Here is a 19,373-nt window from a genome sequence, read left to right as displayed (position 1 = left end):
CCGGAATTCGAAAGTGTGTCACAGGAAGGATATCTTCACCACTTTCTATTTCTCGCTTGTAATGTTGGGAAGGTTCAGACGGTCTTCTAGTTCCAGCAATGGAGTTAAATTAATGCTCACTTAAAGATCGGTTGATGCAAACTGCCCATTGCTGGAACAATTGATTCCATATGCAAACCATCTGGAGAAGCGAGCAAAGGGCTGACTGGGTTGAAAATATCTGTTGACACCTTTTGGCTACAACCTTGATCAATACTGATGGCTTGTGAGAGACATGGTAGTTAAGCGCTGTGTATAACGCCACGCGTACGGAGAGAGACTCGAATAAAAGACAAGAACTAGGCAGTCACTACCGTTGTGAGTGGAAGAGAGCTCTCTCAACTTCTATGCAAGAGCTGATCTTAGCTGACTGATCTTTGCGCTGGTTCACGCAGTTATACATTGATGTTTGTGGCGGAGGATGGAACAAAAAGGAACCGAGAAGGAAGGCAGAACCAAGCCAAGACTCTTTCATCTGCCAGGATAAGTTTGGGACGTGAGATGTGGCCGCCATTCAGAATGGAATGCTTGCTCCTCACGACTGACCATATTCCTGATTAGGAGCAGAAGTCATAGCTGGTTCATCAGAGCAGGCAAAGGACTTCCTAGAATCATTGCACAGAGCCTGGGTATACAGAAAGGCGGAAGCGATGGAATCATCGGACTGTCGTTGTTTGCATGCATGGCCCCTCTCAGGGTTGGAAGGCAAGAAGAACCAGTCATCACAGGCAATAACTCAGAGTGCACACCAAGGCTGTAATGGTGGCTCCTTCCAATTACTGAGGCTTTTCAGGAAAGGCTGGCCTGGCAAAGAAGCGAACCCTCCAAGCACCAAACGAGACGGATCGAGATGGCCTGATACGGGATCGAGACGGCCTGATACGCGAGAATTCCTGCCTCATACGGGATCGTTCCTGCCAAGACCCGCAATTGTTGACAAGCCGCCCCCGAGTGGCTCGCTCAGCAAAGAAACGCCAAGCCATTTTGGAAATAACGGTGCCCTGATTGGCGAATTCTCGACGGAATCGACGGAATTTCTCAGTGGGGCACCCCGCAAAATCGCATGCCAAGGACCCTGTTCAACCGTCAATTGCTCTCAACACGCTTGAATGAGTGGTCACTGGGCGGTGATTTCGGAGGCGAGTTTCTCTCAACCACCAGCGCTAGCAAGCAACTCTCCAGTGAACCTCGGTCTGCTACCTTTTCTGCCTCAAACCTCTCTCGGGCTTGGCAAAAGCGCCTTTACGGGGAATTCCCGGCAAGCTTTGACCGGGAGTTGCCGGCTCCCCGGTGCAACCTCAAGAACAGTCATTGCGAGATTTCTCCGGCTTCAACTCGTCCCTCCGCCTGCACGACTTTTACCGGCCACCGTGGCAGATTCCTCTCCTCACAGCCATCATCGTGCAGCATAGTCAGAGACGTGGACCTCGAACCTGTGCGATTTGCTGATGCGTCTTTGGCCTGACGATTCCTCCTTTTTGAGCGAACTCCAAACCGACAATGTCGTTCTCGAGCCTCGTTCAGGACTTGTCGCTTCGCGACTCTGGCGCACCTAGGAGACGCGCCGAGGCCTCCGTTTCCACAATCGACGACCGAGCCTCGCACATTTCTATGGCCAAATCGTACACGAGCACTGCCGCGACAAGCGTGAGCATCTCGGGGGACATCTCGAGCCAGCTCCATGCCGGCTACTCCCACCCGCTGGCGAGAACATGGCAAGCCGAGCGGCAGCTCACCAAGGTTCGCAGTGCTTCTGGGACGGCCATGGCCTTTCCCCGGCTAACAAGCGTTCTAGTCGATGCTCATCTATCCCCTGTTCATCTCGGACCAGGACGACGAGGAAGTCCTCATCCCCTCGCTGCCGAACCAGTACCGTCGCGGGATCAACCGATTGATTCCCTTCCTCGAGCCGCTTGTTCATAAGGGCCTGCGTTCCGTCATCCTTTTCGGCGTGCCCATGAGGCCGGGCACCAAAGACGCTCTGGGAACGGCAGCCGACGACCCGGAGGGTCCCGTCATCCGCAGCATTCAGCTCCTGCGACGAAGATTCCCCCACCTCTACATCGTGTGCGACGTCTGTCTGTGCGAGTATACCTCCCACGGCCATTGCGGTATTCTTCGGGAGGACGGCAGCCTGAACAACCAACTCTCGGTCGACCGCATCTCGGATGTCGCCGTCGCTTACGCCCGTGCAGGCGCCCACTGCGTGGCGCCGTCCGACATGAACGACGGCCGGATCCGTGCCATCAAGCTCAAGTTGATCGAGGAGGGCATCGTGCACAGTGTTACTCTGATGTCGTATGCCGCCAAGTTCTCGGGCTGCCTGTACGGACCGTTCCGCGACGCTGCCGGCTCGGCTCCGTCGTTTGGCGACCGCAGATGCTACCAGTTGCCCCCCGGTGGGCGCGGTCTCGCGCGCCGCGCCATCGTCCGCGACATCAACGAGGGCGCCGACATCATCATGGTCAAGCCGGCCGGCCAGTACTTGGACATCATCAGCGATGCGAAAGAACTGGGCAAGGACCTGCCGATCGCGGCGTACCAGGTCAGCGGTGAGTTCGCCATGATCCACGCCGCGGCCAAGGCTGGCGTTTTCGACCTCAAGACCATGGTGTTCGAGAGCACCGAGAGCATTCTCAGAGCTGGTGCAAGCATCGTCATCAGCTACTTCGTTCCAGAGCTCCTGGACTGGCTGTCCAACTGATGGATTCAAGGCTTATTATGGGCGCGGTGTTCGGCGTTCTTTTTGGGTGCATGGGGTAAGGGAGCTAGGTTCAAAGCCGGGAGGACATGGCGAACATGACGCTAGATTCCAGCTTTATGCTCATGCTCAGTTATGTATGTATTAGAGGGACCCGTGATGCCCCATCTGGAGCCTGATTTACGTTTACGCTGTCTCCCAGTGAAGGCTTCAGACGACCAAGGGAAGCAGCTGGGAATCCAGCGTGTCATTGCTGAGACAGGCGCACATATGTATAAATACTTAATCAGCTCTTCTCATCACCTATATTCCCTGGCTTTGCTTGGAAGTGCGATAGTCACTAGTTATACGTATCAAAACGGTAGAAAAAAACCATCGATAGGCCGCTCGTTCCTATTCACGTAATTAACTTCATGGTAGGCTCAAAGCCAGGAAAGGGAGAGAAAATAAAGGGATCGAGCCGAACATTGTCGGGATCAACAACGGATTCGCACGGAAACCCACCATCCTTGCGGCGTTTCGTGGGACCCATCCCCCAAACGGCAGTTGTCTGGAAAGTGGAGAAGCTTGGCACAAAAATCAGGGGAATCCGGTGCGAAACCGGGTGATGTTCTTGGGAAGCGGATCGCGCAATTTCGGGCCGCGGCCTTGGCGTTTTGAAGACTCCCGTCTCCATCACTTGGGTGTTTCTCGAGTTACACTGACTTGTGTATTTGAGCCTCCAGCCGGGGAGTGGAAGCATTCAAGCATGCCCGGGCAGTGTACGAAATACGCTATTCCGTACACTACTGTAAGGCTGTAGCTACCTACATTATCCACCTAGTGGAGTGCTGTGTATGTACCTATGTACGGAATACAATACACTAATTAGTGTGTGTAGTGTAACTACTGTGTAAGCCCTTCAATCTCAAGGTTCGAATATCCATCAGGGTTCAAGATTTTAATGGGCGGGATGTGCCGAACCGCCAGAGACCTTCGGGATAAGGGGGGAATGATTGTTTGATAGATCCGTCTCTGACTAACGCAGGACGCGGGTTACCTGTACTGCGTACGTCTTGAGGTGACCCGTGGGCGAGGCTCGTTCAGTTGAACCTCTTGCGCATTTCGCGGGACCGGTGCGGCCCGGTGGCGACAGCCGACTGAGAAATCGACCCCATTAAAAGTACTAAACGATTTCATTAGAAGTACTACACACCTGGGCGGCCCGTGCGTCTACCACCAAAATGTTGCAGTGTGGATCACTAAACTGAGGTCGGAGCTCAATGCACCATCTTATCGATAAGAAAAGATCACGTGACTTACAAGGTTGGAGCTCAATGTACCTTCTTATCGATAAGTACGTGCCACGTGACTTGACCATTGCCTACGCGAAGGCAATGCAAGCCCAGGACCTGCGTGCAAGCAATGTCTGCCCAGGTCCTGGGTATCCATTGCCTACGCGCCCGTATGCCCAGGTCCCGGGCATCCATTGCCTATGCACAGGTCCCGAGCTTGCATGATCCTGGGTGCGGCGATTCCTGTTGTGACATTCAGCTTGGCCGTGTTGTGGCGTGTGCTGCAAGAATTTGGTGGTGGACGCACGGGCCGCCCAGGTGTGTAGTACTTCTAATGAAATCGTTTAGTACTTTTAATGGGGTCGGAAATTCTGAGAAATAAGAAAGCATCCGGACAAGTTGCCACATACTGTGTAAGCTCGGCGACAGTCAAACCACCCCAAACCAATCAAAAGCTCAGAAGCAGCCACCCTGCTTCCATGTTGCAGAGGATCAACACAACTAACAGCCCACAGCGTTTGGGGGCGCTGGATCTTAAAGAGGTCCCGCCAAGACTAATTTCGGCCAATTGTCGGCAATGTTTTTACAACGTTATTACGTAGCTACGATCGCCAAGGCGTTTGCACTATCGCCAAGCGGTTAGTTCGCCGGGGGTACGGGGGGCGGCGCCAGCCCCCCGCTAGTTAGGGTTCGGGTTATAGTTAGGATGCGGGTTATAGTTAGGGTGCGGGTTAACTTCGTTTTCTTTTTTTTCAATTTGGTTGAGGTTTCGCTAAGTTGTTGCTACGAGTCTTTGCGATTCTTCGTTGTTGATGTTGCTCGAAGTCGTCGTGGCCTTGGCGATTTGTAAATACTTGTAAGCGGTAGGTTCCGAAATTAGTCTTGGCGGGACCTCTTTAAGGATAACCTTGGGGGCCGGCGGTCATCCGCGCCTTGTTACGATTATGTATTGGATAGAAAAGTAAGTGTTAGTCGAAACCCTCCCCTGTCTGCCCCTGAGCCAAGCAGACTGAGCCACGCGATCTAGTGTACTGTGGTACTGACTAGCCTCGGTAGCGATTATCTAACGTTAATCCACGTTATGAAATCCCGATGGATCCTTCTGCGGCTGACATGGAGCAACCGTTGATTCTGCGTGTTCACTCGTTCGTCTGCTCGTCGTTCACTTGTTCGTCTGCTGTTAACTTGTTCCTCTGCTCGTCCGCCTTATTTTTCGTTTTCTTGCATTCTCTGGTTGATCTCCTGCCACCTTTGGTGAAACTGGCTGGCCCGAGTCTCGCCGTCTTATAGAACCGAGTAGTTATCAGTATCCGGAGGAGAGTCGCCTGAAAAATCCAGGGCTGTTCGTGGCTCAGGAGAGCTCTCGGGGGACTGACCAACGCGCTGCCCCCTCCATGCCGCATGTCCCCGTCACCGAAGCGAACGAGGGCTGGACCTGATATCCGATCGCCTTATTATACGCACGCGTCTTCCCCGCAGCCATGAACAGCCATGGGGCCGCCAACTACGAAGAGAAAACCTCTTTCCTAGACGGCATATCCGCCGCCCATCTCCAACAACGATGGCCACCACCGGTGCACCCGCACCAGCTCCTCGCTCACCTCTCGGCGCTCCTCCTCCGCGCCGTCCTCTTCCTCGTCCCGAGCTTCCTCCAGCCGCACGTCCAGCGCCGCCTCCGACCACGACTTCTGACAACCACAGCCTCCAACCCCCCCAACCCCGGCAGCAGCACCAGCACCAACCCCAGCACCAGCACTAGCCCCGCGCGCCTCAGCCCGACAGCCTACCTGGACGGCATGCGGGGGTTTGCGGCGGCGGCGGTGTTCCTGTGCCACTACTTCTACACGGCGTTCAAGATCGCGCCGGGCTTCGGCTCGGGCGGGGGGCACTGGGACCTGCCGAAGCTGCCGTTCGTGCGGCTGGTGTTCTCGGGCCCGCCCATGGTGTGCGTCTTCTTCGTGGTGTCGGGCTACGCGCTGAGCGCGCGGCCCGCCGCGCTGGCCCACGCCCGCGACTGGGCCGGCCTGCTGCGCGCCGTCGGCTCGCTCACCTTCCGCCGCGCCATCCGCCTGTTCGTGCCCACCGCCGCGAGCACCTTGCTTGTTGTCGTGCTGGTCCGGCTCGGCGCGTACGAGTGGACCAGGGAGTTCGCCTCCGACGACAGGTTCGTCAGGAATTACAAGGAGCATCATTACCACCGGCTGGAGACGACCAGGGAGCAGCTGCGGGAGTGGGCGAAGGCGCTGTTCAACTTTGTGCACGTGTGGGACTGGCAGCCGTTTGGCGGCAGCATGGCCATGGACGTGCATCTGTGGACGATCCCGGTCGAGTTCCGGTGTTCGATGGTGCTGTTCCTCACGATGGTCGGCACCGCGCGGCTGCGGAGGCCGGTGAGGATGGCCGTGGTGGCCGGGCTGGTCTTGTTTGTCTATTGGAGCGAGCGGTGGGAAATGGTGCTCTTCTACGCCGGCATGGTGCTGGCGGAGCTGGATGTCGTCCGGGGGGCGCACGGCAGCGGGCTGGCCGGGGCGGGTGCGCTCCCGGTTGCGGCGTCGCCTGCGCCGGGGCGGCTGGTGAGGCGGTTCACGACGAAGCGCACGGTGTGGATGGCGGTCAGCATCGTGGGGCTCTACTTGATGTCGCAGCCCGACGAGGACGGCGGCCAGGCGCCCGGGTGGGTGTACCTCACGAGCTTGATTCCCAAGTGGTGGAAGGACGAGCACCGGTACTGGCAGAGCGTGGGGGCTATCCTCTTCGTGCTCGCCGTGGGACGGTCGGCGTGGTGGCAGCGCTTCTTCACGCTGCCGGCGGTGCAGTACTTTGGCAAGATCAGCTATGCTATTTATTTGATGCACGGTCCGGTACTGCACACAGTTGGCTACGCCATCGAGCGGTGGGCGTGGGGACTGACGGGCGTCGAGGGCAGGGCGTATGCTGGAGGTTTTTTCCTGGCGTCGCTGTTCGTCGTGCCGGTCGTCATATGGGCGGCCGATGTGTTTTGGCGGGCTGTGGATGTGCCGGTCGTCAAGTTTGCGAAGTGGTTGGAGGCCAAGTGCTCCCTACCGGAGTGAATCCTTGGTTGAAGAAGTTTGAGTACGTGCTGTCGCGGTGTCGTTCCCACGGCGTTGCGGGGTCCAGTTGGTGTAACTTGGGGTAACATTGGCTATAGAAGGATGAATACAGGCAGAGTCAGATACAGATAACATTTGAACACAGAGATCTCACTGGCCGACCCCCTTCGCCGGTGCGATGGGAGGCGGCCAGCTTCGAAAACCCCGACTTGGGGTTGACGGGCAGGGATTCAACCCGCGACCTCCGGGGGTGCCGGTGATAGAATACAGTACTGGACTCGCATATTAAGCGCTGGCAGAAGCCAGCGTTCATGAGGCTGCCCTTGGGCCCACGGATCGTTCAACGTTTCGTCCGCTTGCTGTATCAACATAGTCCGCGACCACGGAGCAGCAGCCCTTCCGACCAGCAAGCGGCGACTGATTATACTAGCCGCAGCTGAGAGTTATCCCGCTGGTCCATGGGGATGTACCGCTCGTTTAATACCTCCTGCACACTCCTCTTCATCCGCTCCTCCCGCCGTGCACTGTCGTATCTTTCCGCCAGCGCCTTCTCAATGTCGGAAACATGGAGCAGCTTGGCATCGGCCTTCGCCTCAGCCTTGTCCTCGGCGAGATGTGCCGCCCCCTTTGTCCTCTCCACGAAATCATGCGCCTTCCCCATCCGCTTCGCAACCGCCTCCTCGGCCTTCTCCACGCCCGTCGCTACCACCTCCCGCGCCTCGGACACGACCTCCTTCGCCTCCTGCCCCATCGCCCGCGCAACAACCGCCGTCTTCTCCCGCGCGTGCTGCAGCGCCTCGCTCACCTTGTGAGCCGCCTCGTGTCGCCCTTCGCCGCCCCCTTCTTGCGTCCTCACCGCCCTCTCAGCACCCTGTTCCTCCACCGGGACCGGCTCCCGCGACAACTCCACTCCAAGTAACCTCGCAACCCCCTCCTCCGCCTCCTCGCGCACCCGCCCCCAATCCTTCTCCTGCGCCCACCGCACGGCAGCCAGCACCTCGCCGTTCCAGCGGGTCTTGGCGGTCTCGACGAGTGAGCCGACGGGGCCGGCGCGCGCGCGCTCGCGCTCGTACTGCGCCAGGCTCTCGCGCGGGCGGTAGGTGCCGTCGGGCAGGAGCACGGTGGCGTTGCGGCGGCGGCGGTGGTGGGCGGGGTCGGGCGGGACGAGCGCGTCGAGCGTCGAGATCTGCGCGCGCAGCACGGCCGACTGCGCTTCCCGGTTTCGCGCGTGCGTGAGTAGTGCTAGGTAGGTGAGCGAGAGGGTCAGGGTTACGCCGCCTGTCTTTTTTTGTTTTTTGGAGGTTCCTGTTAGTTGAGAGAGGTTTGAGAGGAAGAGGGCAGGAGAGGGGAGGAGTGCCATACGAAGCCGGCGACGAAACCCATTGTACGGAGTACCAAATCAATTTGTCTTGATTTGTACGCTGGAAGGCTTCATTCCATGGATCGTCTGTTGCAGGTGCTCTCGGTGGTGAGATCGGCCTAAATTCAGGCCCTATCCCCTACCTGATTGATGACGTAGGTCGAAAGTGGTCGGAGTCCCCCAACGCCAGTGGGGCCCGCTGCGGCGGTAAGGAATCGGCAGTGGGACTTGCAGTGGCCCGTGCTGCCGGCTTCGCTGGGTAGACGTTAAAGAGGTCCCGCCAAGACTAATTTCGGCCAATTGTCGGCAATGTTTTTACACCGTCAATACGTCGCCAAGATCGCCACGGGGTTTGCACTATCGCCAAAGGTTAGTTCGCCGGGGATACGGAGGGCGGCACTAGCCCCCCGCTAGTTAGGATTTAGGTTAAGGTGAGGATACAGGTTATAGTTAGAGTACGGGTTATCCTTGGTTTCTTTTTTTTTCGATTTGGTTGAGGTATCGTAAAGTTGTTGTTGCTACGAGTCTTGCGATTTTACATTGTTGATGTTCGAAGTCGTGGCGGCCTCGCTCACCCTTGGCGATTTGTAATTACTTGTACGCGGCAGTCTCCGAAATTAGTCTTGGCGGGACCTCTTTAACGACGACCCTTCGCTGCTGCTACACTACCTCCGTGACAGGGGTCCAAAAACTTCGTGAGCACCATCCACGATAGTTAGCCCCCAATCCCACGACAGCTCTCCTCCTACCGCACCGCCGACCCAAGACCAATTCCACCTGCGTTTCGCATCGACAAGAGAAACACAGCCCACCATGGCGGGCGGGCACATGAAATACCGGCAGCTGTCGCGCGACTCGGCGCACCGCAAGGCGCTGCTGCGCAACCTGGTGACCTCGCTGATCAAGCACGAGTCGATCCACACGACCTGGCCCAAGGCGAAGGAGGCCCAGCGGCTGGCCGAGAAGCTGATCACCCAAGCCAAGAAGAACAACGAGCCGGCGCGGAGGAAAGCGCAGGGGATCCTCTTCGTGCGTACCTACCTTACCCGTCCTCTCACTCTCTCTCTTTCACCAGAACCAGTCTGACCACCACCCCCAACCCTGCTCAACAGAACGCGCACGAGCTGATGCCCAAGCTCTTCGGCGAGCTGCGGGAGCGGTACCTGCACCGGCCGGGCGGGTACACGCGGGTGCTGCGGACGGAGCCCAAGGACAAGTACGACCAGGCGCCGAGCGCGATCCTGGAGCTGGTGGACGGGCCCAAGGACATGCGCTTCGCCATGACGGCGGCGGCCGTCGCGCGCGACCGCCTGCTGGGCAAGCGGCACACCGACCTGACGCAGAAGAACATCGCCAAGGTGACGCGCTTCCGCGCTGACGGGCGCGACCGGTTCGAGGAGATGGTCGGCAAGATTGAGGCCATGACGTTGGCGTCGCAGTCGGAGTCGTCATCATCCTCGTCGTCGTCGTCGTCGTCGTCATCGTCACGATAGGAGCATGTTTGTGTGGGGCTGCTGAACTGTACTTTTTGTTTCTCTTGCTTTGGCATTTTTGTTCTCTCTCGTTTGGGCGGGATGGGTGGCTAGAAGGAAGTGTAAGTGTTATGAGAGCAAAGCTCTGTACATCATGGAACTTGCATATACGAGTACGATACGGGGAGCCATGGCGGTTTTTTCCCTCTTTCTTTCCAATTTGGCGTCCCGGGCAGACCGTTTGCACCATCAATCTACTAGCTGTTTCAACACACGCATTCCCACGGAAAACCCCGCCTAGACAAAATCAAAGGTATCGCCCTGCTCGTGGATCATCTTGCCCACCCTGGCCGTGCCGACGACCCGCTCCAGCTTCATCACGTCGTACCTGGAGAACATGACCCGCACCGCCCCCTGCCCGGGCTCCAGCAGCAGCGCCTGCTCGCTCTTCTGCAGGCAGCCGCCCGCGATCTCCCGGTAGAAGAGCGGGTTGTCCGGCAGCCCGTACATGACCACGCGCCGGACGCCGCGGATCTGGTACCGGCGGAAGTGGTGCGCGCGCTCCGTGTACAGCAGCACCTTGTGGCGCCCCGTGAGGAAGTGCGACCGGGCGCGCATCGCCTCGGGCACGTCGGTGTACTCGGAGATGGCGCCGAAGCTGATGTGCGCGGCGGCCGGGTTGTTGGCGAAGTAGTTGCGCACGCGGACGAAGTCGAGGTACGACGGGATGAAGACGAGCGTGCCGCCGGCGTCCCGCGCCTTGTGCTTCGCCAGCACCGGCAGGATCGCCTTGGTGAAGTAGGCGAACCGCGCGTCCGGGTCGGCCGCGATCGAGGCCGCCTCGAAGCGGCTGAACGTCTGGCGCGCCTTCACGCCGAGGTGCTGGATCACGCCCGGGCACTCCTGCTGCAGCCGGGCCTTGCCGGCCCAGTTGTGGCAGTGCGCGCGGACCAGCTCGGCCAGCTCGGGCGTGTTGAAGGCGCTGAAGATGGCCGTCTGGCGGAAGTACTTGGCTTGGTCGTCCAGGTACCAGCTGCGGACGCGGCTGAAGTCGCAGCCGTGGGCGTCCTTGGGCTGGATGTTGAGGTGCTCGAAGATGAACTCGACGTGCTCCCAATTCTGCATCAGCAGTGCGTCGGCCTGGTCGACGATGACGAGCTCGATCGAGCTGAGGAAGTCGAAGTCAACCTTCTTCTCCTCTTCGGAGCCGATGGCCATGCGGAGGCCCAGCGGGCTGGCAAAGATGATGTCCGAGTTGTAGAACTGCGAGAAGTACTTGATCGTCTTTCGAGTGAACTTCAGGCCCAGCCGGAACATGTCGTCGTCGTTACCCGAGAACAGGTCTCTGAAGTCCTCCGGCTTGTCGTCCGAGAACTTGGATTGTTTGTCGATGTAACCGTCTGCGAACCGCTTCCTGTTTTCCTGCTGATCCGGCTCGCAGATGGAGACGATCATGTCCACCATCTTGACGCAGGACTGCCGCGTTGGCAGGATCATCAGCACCTTGGGGCGCGTGAAGCCCTGGTCTCTCAGCTCCAGATCTTCGTTGCCCTCAGTCCGGGCTATCCTCGCATTGTTCTTAATAACCCGGTCACGCGTCCTGTCACGTTGTTAGACCAGTGCTTACAGCGAGAAATTTGCGGCTTACGCACTTGAAGATGTGGTTCAGCGCGTGGAGACAGACCATCCTCCTGACGCTCTGTGACCCAGAAACGGTGCGGTTGCAGTAGAGCAGGTCCTGGTAGTTGAATAGCATCGGCGCTATTGTCTGCTCGACCTCGTCGAACTTGGCGTGCTTGGGCGCCAGAGCCTCATGCAGTCTCTTCTTGAGCTTGAGATCGGATAATGTCGACACAGGTGCAGGCAACGACTTCCCTTCAGCATCGCCGACGTCGGGGACGCTGAGGAAGATGCGCGTCGACTTGGCGGCTGCCCGTTCCGTGCGCCACTTGCCGGCCTGGACTGCCTTCAACCTCGGCTGGAACTCGTCCTCTTTGGGGTCGGCAAAGTGCACCTCGAACGGGTCGGAGCTGTCCAGGTTGTCGTCCTCATCGAACAGGTCTTCGGGCGGTGCATCCGCCGGATCCTCCTCCGGCTCCTCGACTAAGTCGACGTCACGCTCCTCCTCCTCTCCCTCCTCGTCTTTAGCGGGCTCAACCGTAGGTTCTGGCTTCGACGCCACCTTGTCATCGTCCGGAGCATGGTCCAATTTCCGCCGCTTTGCCTTATGAGGCGCACTTTCGACGAGGCTGCGCATCAAGCTCATGTAGGGTTGAGCAGGCTGTTTTTGCTCCTCCTCATCTTCCGAGCCCGACTCCATGGCGCCGACGTCAGATTCATCTTCGGACGCCTCCCCAGCCTCGTCCTCCGACTCGCTGCCGTTCGGTCAACAATTTCTGAATCTGAACACGGGTGAATTTTTCCGTATGGGAACGGTAACGTACTCTTGCGATGCCAACCGGGCATGATGAAACCGGGCACTTGGCGGCTCTTGAGCCGTGGCTTTTCCCCGTCGCTTTCCCCGTCCTGGTCCTGCTCCTCTGCCTCTCAATGCTCCCCTCCCCCTCGACCCGCCGCGGAACCCGGCCCGGCCATCTGGTGCCATCGCACTAGAGTTATTGTTTCACGCTGTGTCGAATTTGGAGGCCGTTTCGGCCTCAGATGTCAGTGTGCGGGTTGCGGTCCCTCTGACAAAAAAAGATAGGTGAAATGAGAATGAGGAATGAGACTTGATGAAATCTTTCAGCCTTGCGGAATGGCCAGCTGCCAAGAGCCAATGATCGCTGTTGTAGGAGACCCCTCGCATGTCTAACTACCCCACTTTCGACCTGCAGCGACTCACAGCCTTGCCTTGCACACCACTTTGGCTTATCGGCCAGCTTATCTTGGCGCGCACAACCAGGACCCGCCAAAACCAAAATTCGAGATCCAAGTCCGGACAGGCTCGCAAAGAAAGAGGCTCCAGTTTTGCCTGGCGACCCCTTTGCCCGACCTCACGACCCGGCCCCGACTCACTTGTCCCTGCTCCATCGGTTGCCGCCAATCTTCTGCGACCTGCGGCTGGGGAACTGTATCACTCCATCGCCATCCGCAAAGGAACACTCGACGCCCGTTGCATCCCTAGCCATGGCTGTCGATCAAGAGCACTTCGTCCACCTCGCCCGGCCACTGGCGCCCACCGTGATGGGTTTCGCCGCCGGCAGTGCCCCGCTTACCGTGAACATCCAGCCCCAAGTATGCCCGCCTGCCTCTCCCGCCCGCACCCCCCTCAACTCCTCCTACCACCCTGTCTACTCCCTATCACCGCAACATTGCCCCTCCCTTAGCAGGGGCCCCGCATCGGCATACTGGCCCGGCCGGAAACACTAACCATACTCCCTCCGCCTAGGCCGTCTTCTCCGTCATCGACCATGCCACCCGCCGCGACATCCGGGACACACAATCCACAAGGGTGATCGGCGCCCTGGTCGGCACGCGCAGCGAGGACGGCAGCGAGGTCGAGGTGCGGAGCACCTTCGCGATCCCGCACACCGAGAACGAGGACCAGGTCGAGGTCGACGTCGAGTACCAGAAGAACATGCTCGCGCTGACGCTCAAGGCCTCGCCGCGCGAGACCCTCCTCGGCTGGTATACGACCTCGCACGAGCTCAACAGCTTCTCGGCCCTGATCCAGAACTTCTTCGCCTCGCCCGAGACCGGCACGTTCCCGCACCCGGCCGTGCACCTGACCATCTCGACCGAGCCGGGCGCCCCGATCGAGACCAAGACGTACATCTCGGCGCCCGTGGCCGTGTCGCCCGAGCGCGCCGCCGAGTCCTGCCTCTTCGTCGAGGTGCCGCACAAGCTGCTCTTCAGCGACGCCGAGCGCGCCGCGCTGGGGACCGTCACGGCGGCCGCCGAGAGCGAGACGCGCGCGGCGCCCGTCGCCTCCGACCTCGAGTCGCTCGCGCAGGCGCTCGAGGCCGTCTCGGACCTGCTCGAGCGCGTGTCCGGCTACGTGGGCGAGGTGCTGGACGAGGAGCGCGACGGCAGCCACGCGCTGGGCCAGTACCTGATGAACGCGCTGTCGCTCGCCCCCAAGGTGTCCAGCACCCAGATCGAGCACGACTTCAACAACCACATCCAGGACGTCCTCATGGTCAGCTACCTGGCCAACACGATCCGCACGCAGATCGACCTGGCCCAGCGCCTCGCCACCGCGCCGCTGGCCGGCAGCGACAAGGACGGCGGCGACAAGAGGGAGGGCGCCGGCGAGGACGGCGGCAAGCATTACGACGGCGGGCGGTCCGGCGGCGGTGGCGGCGGCGCCGGTAGGGGCGGGAAGCGCGCTGGTCGGACCGGCGCTGGTGCGCGAGCCGGCGGCGGCGGCCAGCAGAGAGAAGCGAGGGAGCCGAGGGAAAATGGCGAGTAGAGCTCGCGCTGGTGGGGCGCGGGCCAGACGAAGAAATGAACAAAATGAAAATAATAGAACGGTTCTTCTTGCTCTTTTTTTTGCTTTTCTTGTCTCCTGCCGTGGAAAGCAAGGCCTGATCTCCCTCCTCACCATCTTTGCCCCCGTCTTTTACAGTTTCACTCGATTGGCTCCATCCACGCACATGATCGATCAGCGAAGCGCAAAGTAGAGCAAGACGGGCAGAGTGGATCAGGTGTGGTCATAAACGCAAGGTGGTCGCCAGCCAGACAGGCGGGCATCCCATTCAAGTTGTCCTGTCCTGTCCTGTCGTGTCAAGGAGATGACTCTCAGAAATGCCATGCTGCAACTACCATATGAGTATCTAGGTATGGTGCCACAGGCCCCATTCACCCAACCCACACGCTCAGCACAGCGAACGAGACAAGAAGGGGTGGGAGAGGTGTGGACATCACGCCTATCCAAAGAGCCAAGGCACGACTACGCGACAAGTGAGTGAAAGGGAGGAGAGAGCCAAGATTGGAAGAAGGGAACAAGACACCGTTGGTTATCAAAAGGGGGTAAGAAAAGAAGGATAAAAAAAGAGAAAGAGAAAAAGTAGCTTCTATTCTGCACATCTATAACAGGCCTGATTGCCGTGTTGATGGTCGTGAACCGGAACTATATTCTCCCTTGTCCTTCATGTTGATGCGTTGACGCCGGGAAACTCAGAACTTGGGTGAGGCAGGCAAGGGCACGTCCCATCCATCCACCCATCCCCTGCATCCCCGCCAGAGGATCAGCCTCCTCCTTGCTTCATGGCTTCATGGCTTCACCGTATCCGTCGGAATCGAGCAGAGAGCAGCGCGGGAGTATCGTCGTCCCAGCGCACGGGTGAAACCCGCTTTCTTCTTCCAAGCCATCGTCATCGCTCTTTGCCCGACTTTCACTATTACCCCCAAAACGCCCCGATGCATATGCGACTCCCCTGCCTCCGGATCCTGTTTTGCGCCTTCAATGACCCAATATCCATTTGACTCCTACGCCCGACCCCCGCTTTGATGCTCTCAAACTTCTAAGTAGAAGGCTTCTGCGGCAACGTGGCCGGGTTGCCGTAGTTGGGAAGGTGGCTGAACGTCTGGCCCGGCCCCGAGGGCCCGCCGGGCTTGTTCGGCATGTGCATGGGCCCGGTCGGCGGTAGATGCTGCGGCGGCCCGTGAGGCGGCGGCACGTGCGGAGGCGCCTGCACAGCGTGGTACGGCGGCATTGAGTTGTTGGAACCCTGTCTCGTCATACCGTACGGCCCCGGTGCGGGCCCATAGCCCGGCTGCGGCATCGGCTGTTGCTGGAACCCGCCGTAGCCCATGTGCGGCGGTTGGAACTGTGGGCTGCCATGCCGAGGGCTCGAGCCCCCGTAAGGCCCAGCCGCCGGCGGAGGCGGAGGAGGAGGAGGTTGCATTGGAAGCCCGTTGGCCGGGACGAACGACTGCGTCTTGGGATTGAACGCTTGACGGTTGTAGCTCCCGGGGATGGGGTGTTGGCTCTTGGGGTCGTTCGGATTGGCATTCGCGGGCAACTGTCCATAGGCGTACGGTATTCCGGCAGGCGGCACCGGGGACGCCCGCGGCGGGTACGCGGTTTGGCCGAAGCCTTGTTGCGGCGGCCAAGTGGGCTGGGCCATGTTTGGCACGGGACTTCCGTACGGCCCACCCAAGGGAGGATTAGGAGCCCGGTAGCCCTGCTGCGGTGGAGGAGGTACAGCCTGCGGCACGGCTTGCGGCATTGGCGGCGTTGGATACTGCAACCGAGTTAGGGGGTTGTCGTTCCCGCCGAACGTGGGAAATGCGTGCGGACTTACGGTTGGCACCCCGCCGTATGGAGGAGCGAACCCATTGTTGGGCATCATCTGGGGCGCATATGGCTGGCCAGGCGCATACATGGGCTGCGGTGCATTGGGATATGGCTGTTGAAACTGCGTGTTGAACGGAGCTGCGCTGACCGGGTAGTACTGGGGCGCGGCGGGGCCCCAGGTCGGATGCTGGGGACCGCACCAGGCGACATATTGAGAACGGGATTCGAAGCTTTCCGAGTCATCGCGACGCTGCTTGTTCGTCTTCCTCTTGCCGCCGTTTGTCTTGTCCTTAGCCGACACCGAACTAGCCCGGGACCCCCCATTCCCGTCTTCGCCGTCTGCGGTTTCACAGTTAGAGGGACCATGGAGGAGAGAAATCCTCGCCCGCTAGACTTACCCTGGTTCGAGCTGTCCGTCTTCTCCACACTTCCGAAAATCCGCTGCCGAGCCTTATTGTATGCTTCCTCGCGCTCTTCTCTGGTGAGTCTAGAGTAAACCGTTAGAGCGGGCGGCCATGTCACAATCGCTTAGGGTAACACATACTTCTCCTTGGCTGGGGCAGCTTTCTCTTTCGAGTCGCTGCCGGCTTCCGAGGTCGGCTTGGAAGGGCCTGCACTCGCGGTGCCTAACTCTCCATCCTCCCCACGTCGCATGATCTTCCGCGGCATGACGACCGGGGCAGGTGAACTGCTGTTCGACGTGGTTGCCGCGATACTCGACAGCGGCGGGGGGATCCTACAGAAAGGGGTTCTGAATATGCGCACCGCTCCGGCCGCTGCCTCATAAGAGTGCGTCATGTGGTAATAGTCGGCAAGTCTGTGCGTCAGCATTCTGCAGAACGAGTTGCTGGGAGGCAAGTCCATATACGGCTCCCTGTGACGCAGAGTTAGTCGGTGTTGATGGGGCGGGACAGCGGGGTTGCGGCGTACTTTGAGTCCTGGACGAATTCAATGACTTGCTGCTCCAGCCTCAGCAGAAATATGCGGTCTTTAGGAGACTGCATGGCCTCGAGGAGTTTCTCATCCGGGTTCTGACTGTAGAAGGCGTTTGGCGCCAAGCCGTCCGGGGTCGCGGTGCCGCCACCCAAGGCCGCCTTGGAGTCTGCAGGTGTCTGCTTGTCCGAGATGCCGCTCTGCGGTGTTCCTACACCCTGGCTCTTGTTTCCGGCCGGAAGATGATGGACGGGAAGAGCTCGAGGCGGCATATCTCCGATCTGGATACGGTGCATGCGAGCCGCAAGATCGGAACCCATGCGAGAGCCGGCAATGTATGAACCACGAATTGAGAACGAGTCATCGTCCTCAGCAGCGGCCTTGACGCTGGCACTATCGTCCGGGCGCAGAGATTCCTTCTCGTCCAAGGCGAAGGTTGTGCCCGAGGTGATGCTCTTGCCGTCCAAGCTGGGCGGCTTGGTGCCTAACTCCGAGCTGGAATCGGCCCGCTGTGAGGTGTCGTCCGAAGGCGTTTGACTGTTGCCCGCCTTGGCCGACCTCTCCGCCATGCCAGCGAGCGACCCATTGACCACCAGGTTGGGCGGCGGCTGCGTCTCCAACTTGAGGTCTTTCAGCTCCGTGGTGACCTTGGCGTCGGCGACTTGCTCCGAATTCGTCGTCTGCTGCACATCGCGAGGGGACTCAGAGCCGGCCGAAGCGTTTGCCGGCACGGTGGTAGGGGCAGCGGCAGAGGAGACCGCAGCGGCAGAGCCCGGGTCCTCTCTCCTTTCCTGAACAGGCACCGAGTTGGGAGTTCTGGCAACAGGGGCGGTGGCAGCGGGCTTGGAGCCCTTGCTGGGCGATGCGGCAGCGATCTGAACGCAGAAAGCTACTTGTCAGCTGGCGATGCGAAAATGGGAGCGATGGGCTAGCCTACCCTGGCAAACGACATCTTGCCGACATCGTGCGGCACGGAGGGAACTGCCGCCATGGTTGTGACTTAGAATGTGCCCGCGGCACCAAACGAGCGTTGTACAGGTCCGTGAAGATAGCGTTTAGAGGCGCCACAGAGCCGGAGAACGGCTACCTGGTCGATGGGTCGGGACCCAGAACGAGCGAGCAAACGAGCGGGGAGGGAGAATGCGCCGAATCAATTTGCGACCCGGGCCAGTGCAGATGACGGATCTGAACAGAAAAAATCAGGAGACAAAACGGAGCAGAGCTGTCCAGGCCGAGGGGAGAGCGCAGGTAATCATTGTGCGGGGGATGACGATGGACGGTTTTGCAGGTTTGGCTGAGTGTCGGAGGGGAAAGAGGTCACGAAAAGCAGCGAGCTTCCAGTGCTGCCTTCGATGGTTGGAGTCGATGGAAATGCTGAGCCGTGCTGGTGCGGAATAAATGTCAATCGTCTGAGCGTCCCTGTTCCAGGCGTCCGTGAACTGAGGAGCTGCCCTGTCTGGGAGGGAACCCGACGCAATTGGTGGTTGACGGGAGAAAGGGTGATCTCTTCAAGCCAAGGATGGGGATTGCGTGAGGTTCAGGTCTTCAAGGTTAGGTCGTTGGAGGCAGGGGCACGAGGAATTCGGGTAAGAGGCTCTCCAGCGGGCCGGCCCCTTTGCAGTCGGGTGGTTTGCGAGGTGCCAGAGGACCGCAGCGGGCTTAAGGCTCCACTGGACCCCAGGCTCTCAGTTCCGCGCATTTAAAGGCTTGCCCCGTGAGGCAGACTGCACGCAAATGTAATGCAATGCCCTTGTTACTCAAACCAACACTTAAGAGCACGCCGAACACAGAGAAATCCCTACATGATATTACGCAAGCAGTCCTGGCGTGCAGTCTCAAGGTAAAATGGAACCTTTTGACCGTTGGGTTTCCGGCCAGAACCTGGAATATGATTGCCCACATGCACATGCACTGAGAGGACGGCATTTCTTTTCAAAATTTCGGAGGCACACACAATGGATGAACCAACATCTGTATAGCACAGAATAGTGGAAAACCTGGAGCCAGGCTGCCCGTCAGTTTGAGAGCAAATCGCTCAACATTGAAGAGACTCTGCTGGTCATCAAAGCTGTTCCAGGATGGGAGGACGTCCAAGCGTGCATTTTGGTCAGCTGCATTACCTTATGTTACACAGCAATGATCGCTTCCTTTATGCACAGACGCAACGAGGCACCCCCACCACTCGGTGAATTTGTGAATTCTGCCAAGTCAGAAAAAAAGGCGGTGACCACGGCTTCTGCTATCGTTATCAGGGCGAGAGAATCCGTGCCTTGGCAGTAATT

At 59.1% G+C, this 19,373-nt stretch overlaps 7 protein-coding genes across 7 annotated transcripts; 4 read left to right on the top strand and 3 right to left on the bottom strand.

Moving 5' to 3' along the window:
* The first annotated feature begins 1,121 nt into the window (after positions 1 to 1,121).
* On the top strand, positions 1,122 to 3,157 carry THITE_2106520 (uncharacterized protein). The gene is made up of 3 exons (XM_003648690.1): positions 1,122 to 1,779; positions 1,835 to 2,877; positions 2,948 to 3,157. The coding sequence occupies exons 1-2, from the start codon at positions 1,540 to 1,542 to the stop codon at positions 2,741 to 2,743; spliced, it is 1,149 nt and encodes a 382-aa protein (XP_003648738.1). The 5' UTR covers positions 1,122 to 1,539; the 3' UTR covers positions 2,744 to 2,877; positions 2,948 to 3,157.
* Positions 3,158 to 5,400: 2,243 nt separating this feature from the next.
* On the top strand, positions 5,401 to 7,267 carry THITE_2106517 (uncharacterized protein). Its single transcript, XM_003648689.1, has one exon. The coding sequence runs from the start codon at positions 5,496 to 5,498 to the stop codon at positions 7,083 to 7,085; it is 1,590 nt and encodes a 529-aa protein (XP_003648737.1). The 5' UTR covers positions 5,401 to 5,495; the 3' UTR covers positions 7,086 to 7,267.
* A 1-nt stretch (position 7,268) lies between these two features.
* On the bottom strand, positions 7,269 to 8,627 carry THITE_2106516 (uncharacterized protein). Its single transcript, XM_003648688.1, has one exon. The coding sequence runs from the start codon at positions 8,443 to 8,445 to the stop codon at positions 7,507 to 7,509; it is 939 nt and encodes a 312-aa protein (XP_003648736.1). The 5' UTR covers positions 8,446 to 8,627; the 3' UTR covers positions 7,269 to 7,506.
* Positions 8,628 to 9,130: 503 nt separating this feature from the next.
* THITE_2106515 (mitochondrial 54S ribosomal protein YmL8) lies at positions 9,131 to 10,104 on the top strand. Its single transcript, XM_003648687.1, has 2 exons — positions 9,131 to 9,474; positions 9,558 to 10,104. The coding sequence occupies exons 1-2, from the start codon at positions 9,259 to 9,261 to the stop codon at positions 9,936 to 9,938; spliced, it is 597 nt and encodes a 198-aa protein (XP_003648735.1). The 5' UTR covers positions 9,131 to 9,258; the 3' UTR covers positions 9,939 to 10,104.
* Positions 10,105 to 12,685, bottom strand: THITE_2106512 (uncharacterized protein). The gene is made up of 3 exons (XM_003648686.1): positions 12,362 to 12,685; positions 11,570 to 12,292; positions 10,105 to 11,517 (listed from the first exon to the last, which is right to left on the bottom strand). The coding sequence occupies exons 1-3, from the start codon at positions 12,520 to 12,522 to the stop codon at positions 10,215 to 10,217; spliced, it is 2,187 nt and encodes a 728-aa protein (XP_003648734.1). The 5' UTR covers positions 12,523 to 12,685; the 3' UTR covers positions 10,105 to 10,214.
* Positions 12,686 to 13,043: 358 nt separating this feature from the next.
* THITE_2083924 (uncharacterized protein) lies at positions 13,044 to 14,328 on the top strand (the record flags this gene model as incomplete). The annotated part of the gene is made up of 2 exons (XM_003648685.1): positions 13,044 to 13,151; positions 13,306 to 14,328. 2 exons carry the CDS (start codon positions 13,044 to 13,046, stop codon positions 14,326 to 14,328), a joined length of 1,131 nt encoding a protein of 376 aa, XP_003648733.1.
* A 1,035-nt stretch (positions 14,329 to 15,363) lies between these two features.
* THITE_2106510 (uncharacterized protein) lies at positions 15,364 to 18,262 on the bottom strand. Its single transcript, XM_003648684.1, has 6 exons — positions 18,029 to 18,262; positions 17,089 to 17,966; positions 16,703 to 17,032; positions 16,557 to 16,645; positions 16,166 to 16,497; positions 15,364 to 16,105 (listed from the first exon to the last, which is right to left on the bottom strand). The coding sequence occupies exons 1-6, from the start codon at positions 18,080 to 18,082 to the stop codon at positions 15,383 to 15,385; spliced, it is 2,406 nt and encodes an 801-aa protein (XP_003648732.1). The 5' UTR covers positions 18,083 to 18,262; the 3' UTR covers positions 15,364 to 15,382.
* Between the last annotated feature and the right edge of the window lie 1,111 nt (positions 18,263 to 19,373).

Source organism: Thermothielavioides terrestris, chromosome 1, assembly GCF_000226115.1.
Source record: "Thermothielavioides terrestris NRRL 8126 chromosome 1, complete sequence".
Lineage (NCBI taxonomy): Eukaryota > Fungi > Ascomycota > Sordariomycetes > Sordariales > Chaetomiaceae > Thermothielavioides > Thermothielavioides terrestris.
Note: the sequence above shows the minus strand (reverse complement) of the source record. Positions and strands in the feature narration are given on the sequence as shown.

What these genes read in the sequence shown, in the direction of transcription:
- THITE_2106520 (XM_003648690.1), top strand. Translation starts at nt 1,540, where the DNA reads ATGTCGTTCTCGAGCCTCGTTCAGGACTTGTCGCTTCGCGACTCTGGC. An exon ending in CCGAGCGGCAGCTCACCAAG is followed by an intron (nt 1,780 to 1,834) that starts GTTCGCAGTGCT and finishes CAAGCGTTCTAG; the next exon opens with TCGATGCTCATCTATCCCCT.
- THITE_2106517 (XM_003648689.1), top strand. Translation starts at nt 5,496, where the DNA reads ATGAACAGCCATGGGGCCGCCAACTACGAAGAGAAAACCTCTTTCCTA.
- THITE_2106516 (XM_003648688.1), bottom strand. Translation starts at nt 8,445, where the DNA reads ATGGCACTCCTCCCCTCTCCTGCCCTCTTCCTCTCAAACCTCTCTCAA.
- THITE_2106515 (XM_003648687.1), top strand. Translation starts at nt 9,259, where the DNA reads ATGGCGGGCGGGCACATGAAATACCGGCAGCTGTCGCGCGACTCGGCG. An exon ending in AAGCGCAGGGGATCCTCTTC is followed by an intron (nt 9,475 to 9,557) that starts GTGCGTACCTAC and finishes CCTGCTCAACAG; the next exon opens with AACGCGCACGAGCTGATGCC.
- THITE_2106512 (XM_003648686.1), bottom strand. Translation starts at nt 12,522, where the DNA reads ATGGCACCAGATGGCCGGGCCGGGTTCCGCGGCGGGTCGAGGGGGAGG. An exon ending in GCCCGGTTGGCATCGCAAGA is followed by an intron (nt 12,293 to 12,361) that starts GTACGTTACCGT and finishes ACCGAACGGCAG; the next exon opens with CGAGTCGGAGGACGAGGCTG. An exon ending in GCGCTGAACCACATCTTCAA is followed by an intron (nt 11,518 to 11,569) that starts GTGCGTAAGCCG and finishes ACAACGTGACAG; the next exon opens with GACGCGTGACCGGGTTATTA.
- THITE_2106510 (XM_003648684.1), bottom strand. Translation starts at nt 18,082, where the DNA reads ATGGCGGCAGTTCCCTCCGTGCCGCACGATGTCGGCAAGATGTCGTTT. An exon ending in GCAAGATGTCGTTTGCCAGG is followed by an intron (nt 17,967 to 18,028) that starts GTAGGCTAGCCC and finishes TTCTGCGTTCAG; the next exon opens with ATCGCTGCCGCATCGCCCAG. An exon ending in GACGGACAGCTCGAACCAGG is followed by an intron (nt 16,498 to 16,556) that starts GTAAGTCTAGCG and finishes GTGAAACCGCAG; the next exon opens with ACGGCGAAGACGGGAATGGG.